This window comes from Haliaeetus albicilla, chromosome 8 (assembly GCF_947461875.1).
Source record: "Haliaeetus albicilla chromosome 8, bHalAlb1.1, whole genome shotgun sequence".
Taxonomy (NCBI): Eukaryota; Metazoa; Chordata; class Aves; order Accipitriformes; family Accipitridae; genus Haliaeetus; species Haliaeetus albicilla.
This window is the reverse complement of record NC_091490.1, coordinates 11,682,219-11,705,521: the sequence shown is the minus strand read 5'-3', so window position 1 is coordinate 11,705,521 and position 23,303 is coordinate 11,682,219. Positions and strand designations below refer to the sequence as shown.

Genomic DNA, 23,303 nt, shown 5'->3' with positions numbered 1-23,303 from the left:
TATATATAATATATATATATTTACTCTTTAAAAATAAACCTTCCGTCCCCACTACCGCCTGTACAAACTACAAAAATAAACCTTTGCTCTCTTTGATATAAATAACTTAGATGGCGTGTTGGGGGGGGGGGGGGGCTGCCCGCCGTGCCCACGCCTGGCACGGGGTCCCCAAGGCCACCCCAGCTCAGCGGCAGTGTCTGGGGGCCAGGGGGGGCCGGGGCCACGGGCACGGCAAACACCGCTGGAGTTAAAGTGCTGGGTAATGGTGCGGATGGTGCCCGGGATGGGGACGGGGGACAGGGGACAGGGGCTGACCTCAGGGACAGCCCCGTTGCACGGGGACACGGTGAGAAATGTTTTCCCAGTGAGATGTGCCCGGTGGTACCACGGGTGCCCACATGAGTGTGCACTGCCCTATGTGTGCACCAGCACGTGCTGTCACCAAGGCAGAGCACAAGTATGGCACGAGGGGCTGTGACCGTGGGGCAGCTCAGAGGCTCGGCACAGCAAGGACCCCACCCCAAAACCCTGCCTGTGCAGTGGGAGCAACAGGCTCCCTGGCTCTGCCGTGGCACGTCCCCAATCTCCAGCCCTCCCGTGCTCGCCGGTGGGGAAACTGAGGCACCGAGCAGCATGTCAGAGGGGGTGAGCTGCCCGTGGCCACCCAGCACCCCATGAAGCGGGGGCGTGAATCAGGTCTGCACCCCTGCCCCAGACTCCTGCAGCCTCCGGCAGGCAGCCCTGCACCGGCCAAGGGTCTGCCCCCTCCCTGCCTGCACCCTGGGCAGCCGGGCGAGGCCGTAGGCTGAGAAATAAATCTTTTAAAATAAGCTTAAAAATATATATCTCTCTATAGATAGTTTCCCTTTGCAATAAATAAAGGTGGGGGGTGTCCGCCCCAGGCCTTGCCCATGGCACCCCAGGGCATGGCTAGCTGTGGGGCTGCCCCTTATTGGGACGGGGGGGCATCAGGTCACCCTGTTGGGGCACCCCAGCTTGTGGCCTGGGTGGGGGCTCCCAGGAGGAGGTGACAGGGAGCAGGCAGTGACCCCACAGAGGGGGAGCTGGCAGGGCACCGAGCCCACCTTGTCAGCAGCTCCAGAAACAGAGGGGGGAGTTAGTGCTTCCATTTCTGGGGGGGCAACAAGCCTGGGGCAGGGTAACCCTAAACCCTGGGTGAGGGGACACGGCACCATCAGCACAGCCCCGGGTGGGGGAACACGCGGGCAGGGCATGGCCTGCACACAGCTTGCATAGAAGTGCCAGCCCGCTCTGCCGAGCCCCTTTGCGGGGGGGGGGGTGCGGGGGGGCCAGTCCTCCTCGGCCAAGACCGGGTGGCATCACCGCTCCGGCGATTAGCAGCACGATGCGGGCGACCCCGCTGTGTACCCTCCTGTGCCTGCCAGGCGCTGGGGAGATGCTCTGCCCAGGAGCCAGCAACCTGCGGGGAGAACGGGGAGGGGGTCAGCCGGGTTCCTCCAAACCTGCATCCCCATGCTGCCGTGCACGAGCCCCAGGTTAAGGTGCCCATGTCCCCAAGCTCACCTAGCGCCGGGTGCCTGCCCCGCGGCGTCCCATGCTCTGCATCTCAAAGGCATCGGGCACGGCGGCGCCACCGGTGCTGGGCATGCTGGGCTCCTCCAGGCAGTCCTGCTCACCACCGGCGAAGCCCTTGGGACCGAAATTGGGGTAGGAGCCAGGCAGCGTGGGGTGCAGGGCCACCGTCACCGAAGCGGTGGCCGTGACGGTGGCGTAGCTGCCCACGGGACCCTGCAGGTGGGTGCTGTAGGTGGGCAGGGCTGCGGTGGGTGCTGGCCGGGCGCCCGGCGGACAGGGCTGCGGGTAGTCTCGGGGCGGCGCGGGGCACGGCTCCTCAAAGGGCAGGGGGGTTGTGGGCTGCAGGCCAGGACCCTCCTTCTTCCCCTGGACCTCCGGGCTGTCCTTGTAGGGCTTCAGCACCTGGAGGGGGGATATGGAGCATGAGGGCCCCCAGCCATGCCGAGCATCCCGCTGGCAACCCCACCAGCACCACAGGAGCCCCAGGAGCCCCTGTCCCCCAGTTCTATCTGTGACCCTCTCTGAGGGGCTGCTGGGGACCCAGCGATGCCACAGCAGGCAGGCACTCACGGTGATGCGTGGGAAGCTGGGGTCCTTGCCAGCCTCCAGCAGGATGTGTGCCGGAGCGGGGGGCACAATGAAGGGCCCCCGGGGGCTGCCCGGCCCTCTGCCCTCCGTGTAGCACTCCGTGTCCGAGGGGTCCGGGAAGGCGGCGGGCCAGGCTGGGGCGCGACGTACATAGAGCCCCCCAGGGCCCAGGCACGGGGGCACCGGTGCCGGCGGGGGCAGGTGGGGGCCGTTATCCACCAGGGATGCCTGGGGAGAGAGGGGACAGCGTCAGAGGGACCAGGGACATACAGGGATGGAGAAGTGTGGGGTGGCAGGGAGTATGGGGTGATGTGAGGATGGGGTGAGGGCTATGTGGGGTGAGGGAGATACAGGGTGAAGCAGGGATGGGGTCAAATGGGTGAGGGAGGGATAGGGGGAGTCGAGTGTGGCGTGAGGCAGGAATGGGGTCAAGTAGAAATGGGGCAAGTTGGATATGGGGCAGAGAAAGGATGGGGGAAAGCAGGGATGGTACCGGGTGAGGGATGGGCCAAGGTGGGTATGAGGCGAGGTTGGGACTGGACAAGGCAAGGATGGGTATGGGGTGAAGAGGGGACAGGGTGAGGGGCAATGGGGGATGAGGAGATGTAGATACAGGGTTGGGACAGGGAGAGGTGGGATGGAGGTCTTGTACCTCAGGGGGTGGCCCGATGACGGAGAGCAGGACTGGCAGCAGCACCAGCCCATTGAGCAGCCCCAGCAGCGTCAGGATGGTGAGCACCGCAAAGAAGTACCTGGGGGGGGGCACAGGCAGAGGGGGTAAGCGGGCACAGCCGCCATGAACCCTGTCCCACCCCAAACACAGCTTCCCACACCACACACCCTAGCCCCATCATGACTCCCCGGCCTCCGTGCAAGCTGCCACCCCCAGCAAGACACGTCCTCGCCAGCTGCCCTACATCCCCACCACCAGCCAGGGGGCTGCCACACTCACCAGCTCCCATTGCCAAAACTTTTGGGGGGCAGCAAGCAGCTGGTTTAGCCCCCTCTGGCACTCACCTCATGATGAAGTCAAACTCGGAGCCAGCCAACATGAGGACGCCCAGGAGGGTGGAGACAGCACCGTCCATCACGGGGGCGAAGGTGTGCTCCAGTGCTGCGGCGGAGCGCACGTTCCTGCTCCCTGCAGCCGTCAGGAAGCCCTGCATGGGATGGGGATGTCACGCGGGGCTCGTCCCCTTGTGCCACTCATGACATGGCCACTCATCGGCACATGGGGCGAAGGGGGGCTGAGGGTGCCGGAGAGTGGGAACTGGGGTGCCCCACAGCCGGGCAGGGGTCTGCCTGTGCTTACCAGGGCCACATGGACGGTGAACTCCACACCGATGCCCACCGAGGCGATGAGGATGACCACGGGGATGGCACTCAGCTTGATGCCCATCAGCCCCATGATGCCAAACAGCTCCACTGCCATCATGGCCAGGATGGACACCTGGGGAGGGGGGTGGGGTCACTGAGGGGTGGCTCTGACCGGCTGTCCCCTCTGCCCCTCTGTCTGGCATGCCCGATCCTACCCCTCCATGTAGGACAGCCTCACCCCATTGCCCCTTTTCCCTCTATTTGGGGTACCCCTCTGTCCCATCTATCGGGGGTAGCCTTCACCCTCCTCTGCATGGATGTCCCCAAACCCCTGCCCACTACACATGTTCCCTTCATAATGGGCGTCCCTGATCCCTCGTATGGATCACCCACCCACTGCCACCTCCATACGGGTGTCCCTTCCACCCAGGGTGCCCCTGGCCACCCCCATCACCCCATCCCCATGAAGCAGATACCCAGGGCCACCCAGCAGGATGGGAGCAGGGCTGGATGTCCCCTTACCCAGCCGTCAGGAGGGCAACACAGCTGGTCACCCCCCAGTCCCCACGCATCGGGGTGCGTACTCACGATGATGCCGGCCGTCCAGGGATTGAGCAGCAGCAGGGCACAGACGAGGAAGGTGCAGGCCAGCAGGATGCTGATGGCCAGCAGGAACCAGTGGCGCAGGCCGATGTACTGCTCCCAGAAGAGGAAGGGGTAGCCGCTGGGGTAGCTCAGCACCCCGTGGCGCTGGGCAGCCTCCCGGCAGATAGCCCGCACGCTCTCAATCGCCTCCACGAAGTCAGCCGTGCGACGCAGTCCGCTCAGGTAGAAAGGGAACTGGGCGAACTCCAGTGGCTGGGCTGCCGGGACTGGAGAGGAGAGCACGGGCAGTATGGGGCTACGGGCAGCACGGGAGTGAAGGCACCACGGGGGCACCCCAGCCACACCAGCCTGAGTGCAGCCCAGGCAGCACAATGCCTGGCTGGGTACCACGGGGCTGGGGAGTGTGCAGGGAGCAGACTGGGGGCAAGGAGGAGGGGGTTTCTCTGCCAGCAGGATGCTTGTGAGGTGGGGAGTCATGGGGAGCAGGGGGTTCTGCTGCAGAGGAATGTTTGTGGGGCAGAGAGGGAACAGAGTGGAGGGACTTCTTTGCAGCGAAATGCTGATGTGCGGGAGCAGGGGTGTGCTGCTGCACATTAAGGGCCCAGGGAATGCACAGTGGGGTGCTCAGGGTGTAGGGTGCAGGGGGACAAGCATGGGGCACAGGGAAGCAGGGCAGTTTCTCTACCAGAGGATGTCGATGGGATGAGGGATGTGGGGAGTTTCAGTTTGGGGGGATGCTTGCAGGGCAGGAAAGGTGCAGGGAGCAGGGTCCTCTGCAGGGGGATGTCGGGGGGCAGGAGGAGGCTGTGGGGAGCCCACCGCGCTCACTCACTTCGCAGGTTCTCGCCCGTGGTGTCGTACTTGTCATGGATCCACTCGGGCGGCGGGGGGTAGAAGTTGGCCTGGGAGGCGGCGAAGCCCAGGGGGTCGTTGCTGGCCCACACCGTCAGGCAGATGTAGAAGGTGTCAGGGGGGATGATGCCGTTCTCATCCACCAGCCGCCGCGTGGTCAGCTACGGGGAGAGAGCAGGACTGGGCGTGAGTCGGGCAGCGGGCACAGCATTGTCCCCAGCCCAGTTGCCCCAGCCCCGTCCCCACGCACCTGATTGAAGTTGAAGGGCTCCTTCTTGTTGCCGGTCTGGATTAGGAGCTTGTACGCCAGCGCCCCGTCCTCGGAGCCGTTGCGGTAGCTGTCGTGGGTGATGCGCCCAGCTTGCCAGTCCCTGTCAAAGGTGGCCTGGAGCCCTGGGGACACAGTGTGGGGGGTGAGCATCCCTTGGGGCACCCCTGCATGGCACCCTGTGTGCCCCAGGGAGTGTCGTGCCAGTGGGACGGGTAAGCAGAAACCCCAGGGCTCAGCCTGGCATTGCTGGGCACCCTGGGGACACCACGGGACCACCCTCCCCAGGGTGCCACACACCAGAGAAGGCATTGCCAGGGCAACGGGGAGGGTGCGGGCTGGGGAGAGGGTTCTTAGGCAGGGGAGGTCAAGAGAAGAGGGGTGTCCCTCACCTCGCAGCCAGTCCTGGAAGTAATGGAGCCACATCTTGGGCAGGTCGCGGTTGCCCTCCCGCACCACGTACTTGACGGTGCTGAAGGCCTGGTGCAGGCTGAGCAGGGCTGCTTGGGCACCCGGGTAGTGGAAGCCGCCCTTGGTGACGATGAACATGTTGTAGAAGGAGAAGTACTTGAACTGGGCCGAGATGAAGGCATGCGCCTTGGTGTCCCGTGGCACGATGTCCGTCAGGTAGAGCCCGTCGTGCACCATGGTGGTGCCATAGAGGCTCAGCCCCAGCAGTGCCAGGAACAGCACCGCCACCACCGCCTGTGGGGACAGCGAGGGGTCAGGCAGGGTCCCCTGCCACCCACCCGCCTCGGGTGGCACTGCCAGGGCCGTCCCCACCTCACCTTGGTCCGGGTCCGCAGGAGGAGCGGGGCATACTTCTCCCGGGCAAAGTCGGCGAGGCTCCAGCGGCAGAAGGGCAGCGGGACACACTCCCGCCCACCCTTGGCCTCATCCAGCTGGGCCAGCAGGTCCCGGGTGGAGCTGGACGGGGCGAAGACCTGCGAGCCCAGGGGATCGGTGGGAGGCAGGAGGACGGCGGGCGAGGTGCACACCTGGGAGGTGGGCGGCAGGACGGTGACGACGTGGTGGCCCGAGGGGTCGCACCGGGTGAAGGCTTGCACGGTGGTGGTGATCTGGGTACTGGTGGCCACGCCGGGGTGCCCGTAAGGGGACGGGTGGCAGGCGTGGTTGTCGTTGGCATCGGCGAGTTCCTGGGGTTGGATCTGGATGACCCGTGAGGAGCAAGGGCTGCAGGGAGAGAGGAAAGGAGGAGAGAGGGAAGGAGGAGGAGATGTTGAGGAACAGAGTCACCCCACGCTTCTGGCGGGGACACACAGGGTCAGCCCCATTCTGGCCAGTCCGGCGGTACCTGTAGAAGCAGCAGAGGATGTCGAGCCGGCGTTTCTCCCGGCGGTGCAGGTCCAGGCTCAAGATGGCGGGGAAGACAAAGAGCACCATGGCGAAGTTGAACACCACAACCACCGCAGCCTGTGGGTAGGGGGGACACGTCAGAGCAGGGTCTGGCCGTCCCTTCCTGCCCCTCCCAGAGAGGGACCTTGGCCCTACCTGGAGGGAGAAGGCGCGCAGGGCAGGGATGGGCACCAGGGCTGCCATGAAGAAGGCGATCATGTTGCTGACAGAAGTGAGAGCCACGCTGGTCCCCGTGCGCTTCAGGCACTCGCCTGTTCGCTCCTGTGAGGACAGAGGGAGGGGATGACGAGAGGGGCCATGGGGAGACGGGAGGGGGCCAGGGAGCCCCTGGGCAGGGCCTGGTGCTCACCTTGAAGGGGATGTGCTGGCTGGTCTCAGTGAAGGCGTGAGCCAAGAGGAACATGTCGTCCACACCGATGCCGAGGGCCAGGAAGGGTAGGACCTGCCGGAGAGCAGCCAGCGTCAGTGGGGGGACACAGCCACTGCCTGGGAGGGGACCCGGCCACCCTGCAGCCCCCAGGGTCCCACCAGCCCCACAGTAACCCGCTCTTCCCCCAGCACATACCTGGGTGGTGGCTGCATTGAAGGAGATGCCCAGCAGTGAGCAAAGCCCCAGGCCAGAGGCCACGGAGAGAGCCACGAGCAGGACTCCGGCCAGGCCCACGGCCCCTTGGGATTTGGAGCAGTCCCACCGCAGCATGGTGACGCAGGCATAGGCCAGCTGGAAGAGCACAGAGGGTTAGCGGGGTCAGGGGCGGTGATGGAGGGACGGCGGGGGACACAGAGAGGAGGCACACCCACCATGAGGAGGTAGCCCCCAGCCACCCGGATGGCGCTGACATCGGAGAAGGACTTCATGATGTCATTGAGCGTGGTGGTGGAAAAAGCGTGGACGCTCTGCGTAGCGTTGGGCGGGATGGAGTCCTGTGCCAGCTGCCAGAGGTGCACCCCATTAGAGGAGTCAGGACCCCCCCACTCCCCAGTACATCTGCCCCAGAGCCACCCAGGGTGTCAGCATCGCCACTGAGGGTCCCAAGGGACCCACCAGACCACAAGAGAGTGGTGCCGGGACCTGTGGCCAGGGCGCAGGGGGATGCCATGCACAGCCCCATGTGGGGGCTGTTCCCGGTGCCCACCTCCACGAATTTCCTCTGCCAGGCCTCCAGGATGGCGCCCGCCTTCTCCTCGCTCCAGCTGATGTCATGGATCTCATAGTCATCCTTGAAGTGCTCAAAGAGCTGCCGGGGGCTCATGAGGAGGAACATGGTCTGCAGGGCCTCGGCACTGGGGGACAGGCACACACCTCGCTGGGACCGGCTGCAGCGCCCCGGGATGCAGGACTGGGTCCATCCCCCACCCCTCGGCTCCCAGGCCCACCGTGGACAACCGGGAGAGGACCCAGGCATCCTGGCCCCAGTCCCCCTCCTTGCTCAGAAGCACTGCCCTGCTCACCAGCCCCATACACTCGCCAGCCTCACATGCTCTCCCAGACAGCCCCGCAGCCCCTGTTGCAGCCAGAGTGGGTTCCCATGGGCACCAGATGAGGACGAGGATGAAGATGAGGATGAGGATAAGGGAACCCTGCCCCAAACCGTCCCGGGGGTGAGTGCTGCGGCTGGGCCCCTGCGCCATGCCTGGGGACACCCGCACCGCAGCAGCTCTCACCGTAGCAGCTTGCCCTGGGAGTCTTTGGTCGTGCCGCCTAAAATCAGCTCCTGCTGCCAGCGCATGAACTTCCTGGAGAAGCCGTGGCAGCCCCCTGAGAGTTCAGCTGGGATGTCGGGGCTCTGCGGGTGGAGGGGTGGCGTCAGGGATGCAGGACCATGGGGCAGGCAGGAGAGCAGCAAGCCCCCACACCCCTCCCAGTCACCACGGGCTGTGACCCACCTGCTGGCTCTGCTTGTTGGGGGCACTGGGGGGGCACTGGGGGTCCCGGGGGTCCAGGCAGGGCCGCTCCATGTAAGCTTGCCCCACCTCTGCCTTGTCCAACAGCTCTTTGAAGCCTTCCAGGGACGTGAACTGCCCCAGCTCCTCCATCAGCTGCAGAGGGTCCAGGTTGCTCCACTGGATGTCCGGGCGGCCCCTGGGGAGAGAGCAGGACTAGGGTGATGGGGATGCCGAAATCCACATGCGGTACCACCACCACCACTGCCACCTCATCCCATGGGTCCTGGGGGTGCCCTCGAAGGCAGGGTGTGAGGATGCAGAGGAGCAGCATCAGTCCCCAGCGCATCCCTTACCCCTTCCCCGAGCCGCCTGCAGCATCCCCCGTGCCCCGCACCGCGCAGCGGGCCGTGCCCAAGTCAAGTAGCATGCCTGATCCTGTTAGGCTGGGACAAAGCGGGGGGAGCCGGCCCCACCGCCCGGCCTCGCTTTGTGCGAGCAGTCAGGCTGATTACTGCCTGCGGGCTAACATCTTGATAGAGGGGAGCAGGCAGGCAAGGGCTCCCAGCATCCCCTCCCGCCCTTCCTGCCACCTCCCCCCAAGCTGGAGGTTTTGGGGCTCAGCAGAGGTTCTGGGGGCTCAGGACGGTGCTGGGAGCTGGGTGCAGACCAGGTCCTTGAAGGTCCAGCGGGACCCCATGGGACTTGGGTACCCAGGAAAAGGGGCTTTTCCATTGCCTGAGGATGCTCTACTCCCTTCATCCCAGCCTGGGGTGCTGGGGGCCAGCTCCCAGCCTCACTCGGCTTCTTTTTTAAGACAGAAAGGACACACAAAAAAGCCAATAACCCAGCCCAGCGCTCCAAAGAGGGGAAGAAAAAGCCCCGAGCGAGTGTGGGCTCTGGGGAGAAACGCAGCCTAATAATTCATGAAGTCTGGCTGGGCCGGAGCCGGCCGCTCGAGATTCCCACATACCAACCGGAGCTGCTGCTGCTTCCAAAGAGAGCCCCTTTTATCTGCTTTCGCTTGCTTCACTGAGCCAGGGCAAATCCTTTTGTCTTTCCATAGATTGCTGCTCTTTGTTCTTCCAGCTCCCGCCCCGCTCACCCCTCGGCGTTAAAAAGGGGGACGAGTCCCCATGGGCTGGCCGGCACTCAGCCGGGGTGCCCGCCTGGGCACCTGCTCACCCGGCTCCGAGGAGACATGGGTCCCACTGCTGCTGCGGGTGCCACTCTGCCTGCCACATACCCTGGCCGGCATCAGGATGATGCCCACCCCGGCGGACAATGCCATCCCACTTGGCACGGCCACCCCAGCCCCATTCGTTCCCACTCCCGGCTGCTCCCCAGGCTGGGATGGGGAGAACCTGAGGTCTTGGTGGGGCAAAGCTGGTCCCCCAGTCCTGGCTGGGGATGCTGTGGCCCCTTCCCCCTCCTCCCGTCCGGCAGCAGCCTGAATAAGGCCACTATTTCATCTGTTTGGCAAGGGGCAGCTTTCAGAGCAGCATTAGCATGAGAAAGCGCGGGGCTGCGTTTGCTGACAATGCACAAGCCGCCCCGGCTCTCCCGGACAAACACACGCGTAAACAGAAGGAATGTGGGGGGGGGCTCCCCCCGCCCAGCCCGGGGTCCCCAGCCCCACCACCGCGGTGCAGGGAGCTGGCTGGGAGTCACCTGCCACCCACCCTGGGGGACTCTGCGCCCTCTGTGTCCCTGGGCATGGCTCAGGAGTGTGGGTGCCTCCTCGTCATCGTGGCACCCACAAAGCGCTGTTGGGGGGCAGCAGCCCCCAGGGACCTGCCTGCAGCACGGCCTCTGTCCCTGCATCCCCATCCTTGGCTGGTGTGATGGCACGGCACGGCAGGGACGGGCAGCTCCTGCCCGTGGGGTGCAGCCCCCCCTCCTCCCGCAGCGGTGCAGCCCTGCCTGTGCCACCGAGGCCAGGAGGACAAGGACAGGGACCTGTCCCCAGGGTGTTGACCCAGCAGGACCAGCAATGGTGGTGGGACCATCCTGGGGGCGAGCAGGACAAGCAGCAGCACCAAGGGACCTGAGGCAGCACTGAGGGACCTGAGGGCAGTGGGACCAAGCCGCCTGGGGAGGTCAAGCGCAGTCCCTTGGCAGCCCCCTCAGCCCCTGCTCCCACCCGTGGCCCCCTGCACCCCGGGACGGCCCCCCACACTCACGGGAGGTAGGCTGAGCCTCCCTGCAGCTTGGCGCCTTCCCAGAAGCAGTCCAGCGGCGTCAGGATCACGCAGGGGAACAGCTTCTCTATCATCTGTGGGAGGAAGAGATGGGAGGGTTTCAGCAGGGATGGATCAGGCCCCCCTTGCTCCCCCCTCAACCCCGCTGGGCTGCCCAAACCTGCACCCTCCCGCACGGAGCTGGCGGTGCCTTTGCAGCACCTGGGGCTGCCAAGCCCCATCCCCACCACAGCCCATCCACTACCCGTTCCTTGGGGGACCGATCCCCCATGGGGGGGGGGCTCCCTGGGGGCCATGCCATGCCCGCCACTCACCCTCTCGATCATGCCATTCTCAATGATGGGGACACCCGACTTGTAGCAGATCTTGTTCAAATCCCACGATCTGGAAAGGCAGAAGGAGGAGCTGAGGACAAGCATCATCCCGCATGGGACATGGCAAGGGGTAGTGGGGGGACACACACAGGACACGGCGGGGGTCCCCATCACCCCCCGTCTGGAGCCGGACTCACTTTCCGTACAGCGAGACTTGGACTTTGCTGGCGGCCAGGGCCGCCTCGAGGTGGAGCTGCAGGGCCTCCTGCGTCAGGATGTTCTCCCCATCCCTCTTCGGCGTCTGGATCAACATTTGGGAGGTGTAGACGGACTCCTCGCCCAGCTTCTCCTTGGTGTAGCGCAGCTCCTGGCTCACCCGGCTGCCTGCTGTGGAGGGAACCACGATGTGTCCCGTCAGTGCCAAGGCTGGCACAGGTCCCATCCCACCAACCTGTCCTGCCCATCAGGATGCCCAGGGAAAGGGACTGGCACGAGCGAGGCCCCCCGCAGCATCAGATGGTGCCACGTTAACCCGTGGGGGGGCTTCTTGCCATGGGGTTCCCCAACTGCTCCATGCTCTGGGTGCTCGCACCCAGGGGACCCAAGCAGGGAGCACCCCAGCCCACACCGGACCGGGCATCCCCCTTCCCACCGACATGGATATTTCCAGCACCAGAGTGGCTCATTGGCTTTGCTTTCCCTGGAAAAACCCCACAGACGGACAGCTGGTGAAGCGGATGGGACAAATCCTGCCCACTCCCACCCAAGCCCAACACAACCGGCCCCCGACGCAGAGAGCAAAACTGAGGACACCCCACCCCATCCCTGCCCAGCTGCTCCCTGGCACCCCAAGGCGGGCAGCATTTTGGCCAGGAAATGGGTGTAGGGAGAGGCGGGCACCCCCAAGCCCCCACAGGTGCAGGCTACCCCGGGAAGGGTTTGGGCACAGGGGAGGGACACGACACTGGGGAGCTCTGCAGGACCCTTCTCCTCCTGCCGAGGCTCTGAGATCTGTCCTTGAAGGCAGCAGGAGAGCTCCAAGCGCGGCAGGGCTGAGGTTTCCGGGAGAAGTTGCCGACTTCATTTGCAACCGCCTTGGCACAGAAGAAAAAATCCCCTCCCGGCCAGCACGGCTGGGGCTGAGATCAAACCCCGCGTGGCCTTTTGCGTGGCAGAGCACCATCCCAGGGACAGCCGTCCCCATCCCCGTCGAACAAGGGGCTCCCAACCCTCCTGGCACAGCGACAAGGGGGGACGACACAGCCCAGAGGAGGGTGGGAGGATGATCCTGAGACCCCCGCCAAGTACAACACCCAGCCGCCCTGCTCCCAGCCCCCTGCCTGGGGTGGGGGGATGCTGCAGTGCCCAGTGCCACCCACCAGGGATACCCCTGCACTGCTGGCAGGGGGGAGGCCAGCTCCTGCCCAGCCCCGGGTGCTGGGGAAGAAGGGGGGGGGTCAGGATTCATCCGCACCGGGATGCTCCCTCAGCAAGAGGCGGGGGCCCCGGCGGGCCTGGCCCCCTGCCAGCACCGAGGAGGCCGGAGCGAGACCGCAAATAAGGAGCAGAATCTTCCCTTTTAATGACTTATTATATGGGTTGGTGTTTTTTGGTTTTGTTTTTTTCCCCTGCTTTTTGGGAACGGGGAGGGGGAAGTGTCTTTATTGTTCCTGGCTGGGCTGGGGAGCAGCTGGTGTCCATCAGATGCCAGTTGGGATGGAGGTTGTGCCAGGGCTGGGGAGGGGGGGGACACAGCCTCAGCCTTTGTGTGTGTGTCAGAGGGGATGGCAGTGCCCGGGGCGAGGGGACAAGGACACAGGGAGGGTGGGTGTCATGGGGGACGGGACACCCGTCCCCTTCCCAGCAGGCTGGGAGGTCGGGCAGGAGGTGCACCGAGCTGCTCTGATCTCAGCCATGCCACCCACGCCGAACCCGGGTGGGCGGTGGGACACGGCGATGGGGGGGGGTGCCCAGCATCACCACCGCTCCCGGGGGACGCATCCTGCTGCGCCCCGTGGGCATCTCCGCCCAGCACGGCTGCGGGAGGAGCTGCACATCTGCAAGTGTGGAGTGCGGGGGGAGCACCCCAAAAAATTAAAGAAAAAAAAAGAGAAAATAAAAAGCCGTCCCTTGTAATTAGTGTTAATTTGGAACAGGGCACTGCGAGCCGTCAGCAAGCTTCAAAGGCTGTGAGGAAGCCTCAAATTCCAACACCCTAATTAACCAAAGAGCAACATGAAAAGACAAGGCAGCGCACACAGGGCTGCCAAGGACACTTCAAACGGGCGCGCGCCCGCCGGCCGGCCCGGGGCCGGGAGCGGGGAGAGACGCCCCACGCCGCACGCAGCCCCCCGGCCCGGGGAGGGGGCTGGGGGGGCGCCCCGATACCAACAATGAGCACATTAATGAGGAACTGTATGTAAATTCTTCTTCTCTCTCTTTTTTTTTTTTTTTTTTTTATTCCAATTAACAAAGGGAGCCCTTGGCTTTTTCATGCAAAGGGCCCTCTGGTTCCAATCAGGCGCCCTGGTCCTGCTTATTAACAGCCCGTTCCGCTCCCCGGCAGGGTTTGGCTTCACCACCACCCCTGGACCCCCATGCTGGGCAAAGTGAACCCCACACCCCCCTAAAACCCCATGCCGGAGCCTTGGGGCAGGGTGGTCCCAAGTGGCAGCCGTGCCTTGAGCAAGCATCCTCCCTGGGGTGGGCACCACTTGTGGATACCACTGGCTGGGGGTTTCATGCTGGGGTGGGGTGGGTGTCACAGGGTGCAGGCACACAGCAGCGTGGGTTGGAGGGTGGATGGGACCCCATGCCCACCCGCACCCCATACACCCGGGGTGCAGAGCGGGCTCCCACCATGCCCAAACAGGGAGGGCAGGGGTGGCAGGGAGGGGACAGGGTCCCCGGCAGCGAGGGCGGCTGCGTGTGCGGCTGCCTCCCGCCTGCGGGCCACGCCGGGGGAGCCCTCCCCATAATTACAGCATCCGCCGCAAAATTACAGAGCAGGGCGGGAGCCTCCCTACCCCCTTCCCGGCCACCCTGCCTGAGCCACCCCCCACCCCCACCACCGCTCCCCAAACCCTCCTGGCACAGGATCCACGGCTGCAGCGCCGGGGCTGCAGCCGGCTCATCCTCGCCCAGTGAGACCAGCTTGTGCCCTCGGCTGCCCCGGTGGGTGCTGGGACCACAGCACACCCTGCCCGGTGCCAGCCTCCCCCCCCCCTCCAGCCACAGGCAGCCCCAGGCTGGCGGGGAGGGAAAGGGATTGCTCCTGCTCTCAGCCAGGACAGAGCCCCTGTGTTGCCCCCTGCCCAGGAAGGGGTCTGACCCAAGCTCACCCCACATCCCCACGGGGGCTGCCAGCACCCCCCAGACTCAGCTCAGAGGGTTTGGGATCAGAGGAGCCCATGTCGGGTCCCACTGCCCCCGGCACAGCCGCAAGCCCCCTGGCACAGGGCTCACCCCGATGCAGCCACACTGCCTGGCATGACAGCAAGGGGACCTCCTGCAGTGCTCACCCAGGGCGGGAGGTGGACAAACCCCACGGGAGCCCTGTCCCCAAGTACCCACGGGTGGGGGGCAGCAGGCTGAGCACGCCAGGGCAGCGTGCCCGGGCCGGCACCAGGAGGGTAGTGGGTTGGGGCAGGCTGCCAGCCCCACACCGAGCCCTCCCTGCCTGGTAAGGGCAAAGGGGCCGGAGGTGAGGGAGGGCCATGGGAGGGGCTGGGGGCCATGGAAAGGCACTGGTGACCCCCCCAGGAGATGCATGCTGCTGCAAGGACTGCTCTGTGTCCCCCAGGGTAGGTGGAGGCTGTGGTCAACAGCAGTGCCACCACTCTGCAGATGGGACCTGGGCACTGCCAGCAGCTGTCACCACCGCTTGGGTGACCCGGGTGGGAGAGGGTGGCAGGGAGGGAGCACACCGGGGTACACATCCTCGCTCGGCCTCCAAAAATCAGGCCCTGTCCTCCTGATGTAATGGGGATGTGGTAACAAATGTGGCGAGTCCCAGATTTGGCTGGTACTCGGGGGATGCTGCAGTCCTGTCCCAGGGCCAGGCCAGCCCTGACCCCAGCTCCAGCCATGCCCCCCACCAAGGGAAGAGCTGGGGGCAGTAAGGGGGGGCCGCCCTGGGGAGCAGCCCCCTTTCCACAGCACAACATCCCGATACCAGGGCTAGAAACCCTGGCTCAAGTCCACAGCTGGAAGGAGGGCAAGGTCGTGCTGAGATCCCCTGGGAAAAGCCATCCCCAGGGGGACCCCCCTCTGCAGCAGCCCCCCCCCCGCCACAACAAGGGGCACCCGCGGGGGCAAACGCTGGACTGTCGAGCTATCCCAGTGACACAGACTGAGCGCATCCCGCTGGCAGACATGCCCACCCCTGGGTGATTAAAGCCCCCACGGGCATCGGAGAGACGCCGGCACCGTCCCGCATCCCGCGCGCCATCCCGCATCGCGGTGAGAAGGGGTCCCGAGGCACCGCCCCGAGCATCCCTCCACCGACCGCTTCCCCGTGCCGAGCGGCGCGCAAGCCGGAGGCCACCTTCAAAGTGTTGTGGGGCGGATTAGCTGGATTAGGGAGGCAGTGAAAGGACCCATGCTGCTCCGGAGGAAGTCTCGCCCAGGGCACGCTGAAAGAGCCATTTTTACCTGTCCCGGCCGCTACCGCCGGCCTCGCCAAAAGCCCCGTGGCCCCGTCCTGTCAAAACACGTCCTCCCGGCCCCATTCACCCCGTGGCGTGGGGCCGGCCCCGGGGAAGGGGGAGTAGGTGGGTGGCAGATGGGTGTCCTCGGCAGCGCCGAGGGATGAACGAGGGCTCGCGGCTGCCCCAGCACCTCTGACCAAAGCCGGCCCCACCAAAGGGGCTCCCGCCGCCCGGCTGAGTCAAGAGGGGCGGCAGAAGAGGGGGATGCCTTCAAAAAGCCAGCAGCGGAGGGGCTGAAAGGGCCGGTTTGGGGCCAGCTCCCCAGCCGTCAGCCCCGGCCAAACCCTTTTGTTTAACGGCAAAGCTAAATTAATGTCTTTATTACCCCAAATCACGGGCGGCGGTTCCCAGCGCGGGGAGGGGGGCAGCCAGGAGCTCGCACCGCCCCGGCCGGCACCGAGGGGACAGCGCGACCCCCGAAAAAGAGAAAAAAAAAAAAGGGGGGGGAGAGGGATTCAGTTGGGAACTATTCACCGCTAAGACTCCTGTCAGCATTGACATAAATTTCCACTGGTGTTGGCATTTAGGCATTTGCCATTTCCATATGTATAGGGCTGCCTGTACTAATTATGCTAATCACCCCCTCTGTTGGCTGCTGTGAAAAATGGCCACATTAGGCACTCCACTGCTTGCTAATGTCACTTAATGTGTGGTTGAAACATACATTCATCCCCCTCTGAATGGTGAAATTTTTCCACATTGCTGGCTTCATTCAGGCAAGAAATGAATTTTTTGAACTCAGACCACTTTTCCAGGCCCGAGGGAGAGGCAGATAATAAAACCCTCTTCTCGGGCCCTGGCGCTGCCCCCTCCCAGCCGCCAAATAACATTTAAAACGCAAAAAAAGAGCCCCCTCCCTAAGTCCATGGACATGTCTAAGTTAAAAAAAAAAAACAACAAAAAAACAACAAATAAAAAACCCCACCACTTTCTAGGAAATAAAAAAATATATAAGTTGAAAAGCAAAGCAAAATGGATAGGGGCAGATAAGCCACAGCCATCTGTAAAGAGTCTCCCAGTCTCTCTGGGTTAATTAGCAAAATTTTCCAGCCCAAAAAAGCTGACCGAGCTGTCAAGGAAGGGAAAGGGAAAAGCAAGAGGTTTCGCACTCGCCTCCTGAAGATAAATAAAGGCGAACTGCCTGCGCCCCATCTTTGGGCAGGCAGGGGACTGCTGGATGAGCCCCCCCAAGAAGAAAGGTCCTTTCAGAGCCAGCCAAGGCTGCGAGGGAGAAGGTGTTTTGGAGCAGAGGGCAGAGCCAGGCAGGTGGGTTTGGGGGATAACGGGGACCTTGGCACTCCACGGCAGCAATCGCCCCAGCTGCCCCTCGCTCCTCCGAGCCCCCGAGGATGGGGACACAGGGTCCCCAAGGATGCTCAGCCCCTGTGAACAGAGAAGACCGCAGGGTCCCAAAGAAAAATCTTGCCAGGCCAGGCAGGAGGGTCCCCAGGGCAGCGCTGGGGACCCCCGGCTGCCCCTTCCCTCCCTGCGGGGCGATACCTGCATCATCGCACCCCAAGAGAAGTGGGGACCCTGACCCCACAGGACGCCCATCTGGGGACAAAGCGGGGACGTGGCAGCCCGGGAGCCGCCCCTTGGGCACCAGGCCGGATCCCGGCAGGCGTCTCACTGCCCCGGCTGCAGGGACAAGCTGCCATCAGAGCCCCCCATGCTGCCAGCACCAGCCCCACACAGCCCCCCAGCCCCACACCCTGGCTTCGCCTCCTCTTTTCTCAGCCCCTGCACCAACGCCTCACCCCACAAAACCCACCCGCCAGCAGCAACGAGACCACCCACCTCTCCCCGTGCCCACCCAGGAATGGCCACGGCACCCCACTCCCCACCACAGCAGCTGCCCCTCCCAACCCCCCCACCCCCTGTGGGTCCCACCAAGCACAGTGGGGACAGGGGCTGGGAAGAGGGGCCACACGGATGGTCTCCCCAGGGTGGAGGCAAGGTGGGGAGGGTGTTCGATCCCCATCCTTGGCTTTCCCATCCCCAATGCCCCTCTCTCTGCAAAGACGGAGCCAGCCAGCATCTGCTCTCCCGCTTGTCCCTGCTGTAGGGAGAGCCCCTGACTGCACCCCAGCCCTGCCCCGGGTGCCAGGGAGGGGACGCCCTGTGCCAAGTCCTGTCGCGGAGGTCAAGGACGGACAAAAGCTATTGCCGAGGAGGTTGGGGGGTGACTCAGCTTCTTCCCCCAAGCTGGGAACAAGGCCGCAAACTCCCCTCACCCCCATCCCACACATCCCATTTCATCCCACTGGCACATTCACGATGTCCCTGACCCCTCCAGGAAAGGGACGGGGTCTTCTCCGGGGAGACTCAGCAGCTCTTTGAGAGCGCGATGGCTGTGCAGGGTGCTCGGCTGTTCCGGTTAGGAATTAACCCGGCCTTCCTTTGAACCAGCCCTCGGTGCTATAAATCAGGCAGACCCATTCACCACCCAGGGCTCTGCCTGCCCGGAGCTCTCTGCCCCGGCCCCTTGGCCCTACAGACGCCCTGGGAGAGCCGGGAACAGCTGCCAGGTGTCTAGAGGTAACTCAACACTCGCCGCTAGCCGGGATTTCAAAGCCTCCGAGTGGCTAATTGCTTCGGAGGAGCCTAATTGAACATTTCCACAGTCAAGTCCAATTTATGGGGTGACATGGCCTCCTTCCATCTCCCAAACAGGGATGCAGGTCAGGCATAACCCCAGGATACCGCAAGCACCCCCCAGCCTGCGTGGCTGTGAACACACCCTCCCCCCCAAATTGGGGCCGGAGACCCTGCACTTTCCCCACAGCAGCCAGGGTCACAACCCAGGCTCGGGGGACCCATTGGGGCACCTGCCATCAGCGTGGCCCCAACACTGACCCCAGCCAGGAGGCCAAAGCAGGGCTGCCCGCCCTATTCCCCTGGGAGTAGGGGGTGGGTGAGCAGCAGCGCGGTGCCCCCCCGGGAAGCAGCTCCCTTCCCTCTCCTGCCCACCAGGTCCCCAGCTCCCGGAGGGCTGTGTTCAGCCTGCAGCGGGGACAGCCCAGCACAGAGTCACACTCCACTCCTGCGGGACCTCACCTGGGTGAGGTGGTTTGGGTTGGAGCATCACCAACCCACATCCCTCAGCCTGGCTAGGCAGAGGCAGGTGATCAGGTACAGACCAGCTTCAGAGGCTCATCAGAGGCTTCCCAGAACCCTCAACCACCCTGCCTCTGAGCCAGGACCTACTGGCCTAGGACAACATGACCGGGACTCCCTGCACACATGCCCTGCTCCTAGACGCCCCACGGCGCTGCCTCAGGGCCAGGATGGGCCACGCTCCTGCAAACTTCTCCTCACACATACCCAGAGAGGACAGGACCCAGGGTCCCCTGGCACCCTGGGGATCCCAAAGCTTTGGGGCCAGGCTGATGGAGCACCAGCTTTGCCAGCCCAGTGGCAAGAGCTGCACTGCCTCAACCTGGCATGACAGTACCAGGGTTGCTGCAGAGGGATGGACAGGCACACCAGCAACCCTGCCGCACACCCAGGGATGGGAGAAAGTGGCGGCTGAGAAAATCCCCAAGCAGCTTCAAGTGGTCAGGATCCAACCGCACAGTCTGAGAAATTGTGTCCTGCTCCTCAGGGGCAGCCCAGGCCCTCCTGCCCCCAATAATGCACATCCCCACACCAGCAGGAGAGGGTCCAGAGATCAGGGAGGGCTGGGTACACCTGAGGACACCAAGGGATGCTTTGATCTCGCCAGAAAAACACAGAAGTGGTGGCCAGCAGAGAGGCAAGGACCCACGCACGGTTATGGGGAAGGGAGGCAGCCCCACAGCTGATAACACGAGACTGAAAGAGCCGCTGCAAACCTTCCTTCCACATCCTGACCCACGCATGCGCGTCAGGGACCCCGCAGGACTAAAGCCACCCTGGCCACATCGTCCTTGGTGGTCGCAGACGGTGCCAACGCCCAAAGACGGCCTCCCCGAGCACGCTGGGGCCGTGCCACCCAGGAGCAAGGCACAGAGGGGTCTGCCCTAGGTGTACACTCCTGGGGGAAGAGCCCTCCCAGGAAGGCCAAGGGGGGACCCCCCCCGAGCAGCACCCCAGCACTGCAGACCATCCCCACCCCAGGTGCTACAGATCCAGAGCAGAGGCTGTGTGCAGACCCCAGTATACCCACCCATCGCCCAGGAAGGGGTGGGACACCCCAGGTCAGCAGTGTTTCACCATGGGGTAAAAAAACCCAACCAAACAAAAAAAAACCAGCTCCCAACACTGAAGAAGATGCCCCGGCCATGAGAAAGAGCCAGTTCCTCAAAGAGGCCCCCGGCACCCACGTTATAGCCACACCACAGTGTGGGGGAAATATGCCCCAACAGCTGCAGTCCCTCCTGGCCGTACCCACGCGAGCAAGGAAGCACGGTGGGGCGCAGAGCGGGTGTGCACGAAAAGCTGGGTTTCTGGGCACTTCCAGCCATCCCCAGGCTCGGCCCCTTCCCCATCCCGCTCTCCACCCCGATGTGCCACAAGTCCCGTTCCCCCCCAGTGGGAAGAACCACAGCCACTTCCCTGGCTCTGGCCGTGGTTGCACGAAACGCTGACTCCTCGCAACCCCAAAAGCACAATAAAAAAAAATCCGATGGAGCCAGAGCCACAAACCGGAGCAAGGGAACCACGGAGGGCACGCGTCCCTCCTCCAGCAGCCACCGCTCAGATGCCAGCCGGACGGGGAGGTATCACTGGATTTCTCTGCTACGTGTTGCAGAGGAAAGGGGTGATGGAGACAAGATTGGGGGACACACACACACAAACACCCCTTGGGAGTGGGGAGCAGGTGGGAAAGCTGGGGATTCCTGGGCAGGGGTGCGTGCGTGCATCTGTGTGTGAGCAGCAGTGAGGGAGCACAGGGCCTTTTTTTTTTTTTTTTTAAAAAAAAAAAAGGGGGTGGGAGAGCAAAGTTGCTTCTATTGTTGAACCAAATCCAAGAGTAGCTGAGGACCACACAGGGAGCGGGGCGTGGGGGAGGAGGCAGCACTCCCGCACAAAGATGGCTGACACCCCTCCGCTGAGCAACATCTGCCCCTGCACAGCACCCCGCCGGGGACCCCAGGCTGGGAGACCCCCCCCCCCGGCCAGGGCCTGGCAAGGATGGGGCAGGGGGGGTGCGATGCGGGGTGCTGCCCCCCCCTTCCTCCCCCGGGACCCCCAAAGCAGGAGAGAGGCGCAGGGAAAGCAAATCCCAGCACTGGGGAGCGGAGCTGCAGGGAGAGGGGAGAGAAAAATCCACGCTGGAGTTATTAATAACAAAGGAGGGGGATCAGCCGCTTCCACTCGGAAACGGGGATTTGCTCCTGCCCGACCCTGCCCGCTCCTCTGTCCCCTCCGGGCGGGGGTCCCGAGCCAGGACCGGCAGCCCCGCGGCTGCCGGCTTTGCCACGCTACGGGGCTGCAACCGGCCCCGGGGGCCTCTTCCCACGGGGAAGGGGCCCGGCGGCGGGAGAGCGGCACCGCGGGAAAGGGGGTGCCCACGCGTGGGGAGACGCACGCTCAGCCGGCGCCGAGCGCCACCCCCGCCGCACGTGTCCGCTCGTGCGGGGACGCGACCGCACCTTCGCGCGGAGACCCCCGCCGGGACACGCGTGGGTGGGTGGGTCGGTGGGGGGGGGGTGTCCCTTTACAACTCGGCACCACGCGGCCGGGACCCCCGCTCGCGGGCACCCACGGCCCGGTCCTCCGCGGCCCCGCTCGCGGGACGCCCGGCCGGCATCCTCCTCCTCCCGCCCCGCTCCCGCGCTGTCACCTGCCTCCGCGCCGGCCCCGCACCTCCGCGCCCCGCGTGGGGCGGGGGGGGGGGACACACGGACAAAGCCGCGGCCGGGAGCGGGACCGGGCCGGTTCCCACGGGCGGCTGAACGCGTGGGGCCGCGCTTACCTTCCACCCAGAGGTGCTCGATGTCGGTCTCGATGGAGGCCACCCGCAGCCCCACGGCCAGCGCCCCGAACACCAGCAGCCCCACGAAGAGCACCTTCCCGCAGTGCCGCTGGATCCGGCAGCCCAGGGCGAAGAGCAGCGCCTGAAAGCGGGCCCGCAGCCACAGCGGGGCCCTTTGGCCCACGGCCCTGCCCTGGGGAGAGGGCAAGGATCAGCCCGGGAGCGGAGAAGGGGAGACCCTGCCCGGGGAGGGGAGGCGGGGGCGGGGGGGGATCCCGCAGCAGCCACGCTCCGTGGGCTTGCGGCGCGAGGCCGGGACCCCTCCGGCACCCGCGATGCTGCGGGTCCCCAGCCGGGGAGAGAGCGAGTCCCCGAGCCGGGGGACACGGGGCTCCACACACCCGCTCCGCGCCGCCAACCCCCCCCCGGCTCCTCCGCGCTCTCCGAGCCCCCCACCCCCCCCGGCCGGGAACCCCCCGCGGGAGCGGGCGATGCTCGCCCCTTACCTCGGGCAGCGGCTTGCGGCGGGCGGCTCGGAGCGGGAGCGGCGGCGGCGGCGCGGAGCGGGGGGGCTCGGCCGGCATGGCGGGGCGACTGGCGGGGCTGGGCACCCCCCGTTATGTGGGGCCGAGCGCGGCGGCCCCCATGCGCGCGGCGGGGCGGGGCGGGCGGTGCCGGTAGCGGGGCCGGTGGCGGTGCAGCGCGGTGCCGGTGCGGAGGGCTGTGTGCCGCCGGCCGCCCGCCGCGCCTCTAAAGGGGAGGCGGGGGCGGGGGGCGCCGGGGCCGCGCCGCCGCCGCCGCTCCCATTGGCCGCCGCCGCCGCGGCAGCGCCCATCGCCGCTGCTAGGCAACGGCGCGCCCGCCGCCGGCGGCCACACACGGCGGCGCTCCCCCCCCCCCCCCGTTCACCCCCCCTCTTCTCCTTCCCCGCCCGCCCCCCCGCCCCGCACGGCCCGGCCCGGCCCGGCTCCGCCGCGGGGGGGAGCGCGGCGGCGGCGGCCCGGCCCGGTCCGGCCCGCCCTGCCCGCACCCCCCCGCGCCCGGGGCTGCTCCCCCCCCCACTCTCGCCCCGGGAACGGCAGCGCCCCCCCGAGACAACACCAGGGACGGGCAGGTCCCCCCCACTCCCAGCCGCACCGCAGGGGTGGGCACCCCCACGCTGTCACCCCCGGGGGTGGGCATCCCCCGCAGCAACCCCCAAGGGATGGGCACCCCCCCCCGTAGCAAACCCCACCTGCTGGGCATCCCCCCACAGCCACCCCCAAGGATGGGCATCCCCCTGTAACTACCCCCAACAAAGGTAGGCAGCCCCCCCCCAGCTATTCCCCAAGGATGGGCACCCCATAAGCAGGGCATCCCCCCGGAGCCACCCCTTCTCCCACAGCTACCCCGCAAGGGTCGGCAGCCCCCTGGAGCTGCCCCGAGGGACGGACATCCCTCCCAAGGGCATCCCAAGGGCAGGGCATGCCCCCGTAGCCTCTCCCCGAGGATGGGCATCCCCCCATAGCTACCCTCCTCGCTCCAGGCATTCCCCCACAGGCCCCCCCCTGCTGCTGGGCAGACCCCCCCCATAGCCACCCCAAGGGCCGGGTATCCCCTCCAGGGCCAGGCATCTTCCCACAACCACTTCCCAAGGCATAGGCAGCCCTCCTAAGGGCTCTGTCCAGCCCCCAAGGGCTGGGCAGCCCCCCCATAGCCATCCCAAGGGATAGGCAGCCCCCTCCCAGAGGC

General features: G+C 65.4%; 1 protein-coding gene across 1 annotated transcript; it reads right to left on the bottom strand.

The window, feature by feature from the left end:
- Window positions 1–61: 61 nt before the first annotated feature.
- Window positions 62–22,290, bottom strand: PTCH2 (patched 2). The gene is made up of 24 exons (XM_069788881.1): window positions 22,079–22,290; window positions 21,573–21,765; window positions 11,162–11,351; window positions 10,965–11,034; window positions 10,633–10,724; window positions 8,453–8,648; window positions 8,231–8,352; window positions 7,702–7,849; window positions 7,367–7,498; window positions 7,131–7,286; window positions 6,915–7,007; window positions 6,701–6,826; window positions 6,504–6,622; window positions 5,977–6,382; window positions 5,581–5,893; window positions 5,171–5,313; window positions 4,901–5,081; window positions 4,051–4,334; window positions 3,458–3,595; window positions 3,163–3,305; window positions 2,798–2,897; window positions 2,128–2,373; window positions 1,546–1,959; window positions 62–1,441 (listed from the first exon to the last, which is right to left on the bottom strand). The coding sequence occupies exons 1-23, from the start codon at window positions 22,154–22,156 to the stop codon at window positions 1,546–1,548; spliced, it is 4,083 nt and encodes a 1,360-aa protein (XP_069644982.1). The 5' UTR covers window positions 22,157–22,290; the 3' UTR covers window positions 62–1,441.
- Window positions 22,291–23,303: the final 1,013 nt, after the last annotated feature.

What these genes read in the sequence shown, in the direction of transcription:
- PTCH2 (XM_069788881.1), bottom strand. Translation starts at nt 22,156, where the DNA reads ATGCCGGCCGAGCCCCCCCGCTCCGCGCCGCCGCCGCCGCTCCCGCTC. An exon ending in CACGGGCGAGAACCTGCGAA is followed by an intron (nt 4,335 to 4,900) that starts GTGAGTGAGCGC and finishes TCTCCTCTCCAG; the next exon opens with TCCCGGCAGCCCAGCCACTG. An exon ending in TCATCGGGCCACCCCCTGAG is followed by an intron (nt 2,374 to 2,797) that starts GTACAAGACCTC and finishes CTCTCTCCCCAG; the next exon opens with GCATCCCTGGTGGATAACGG.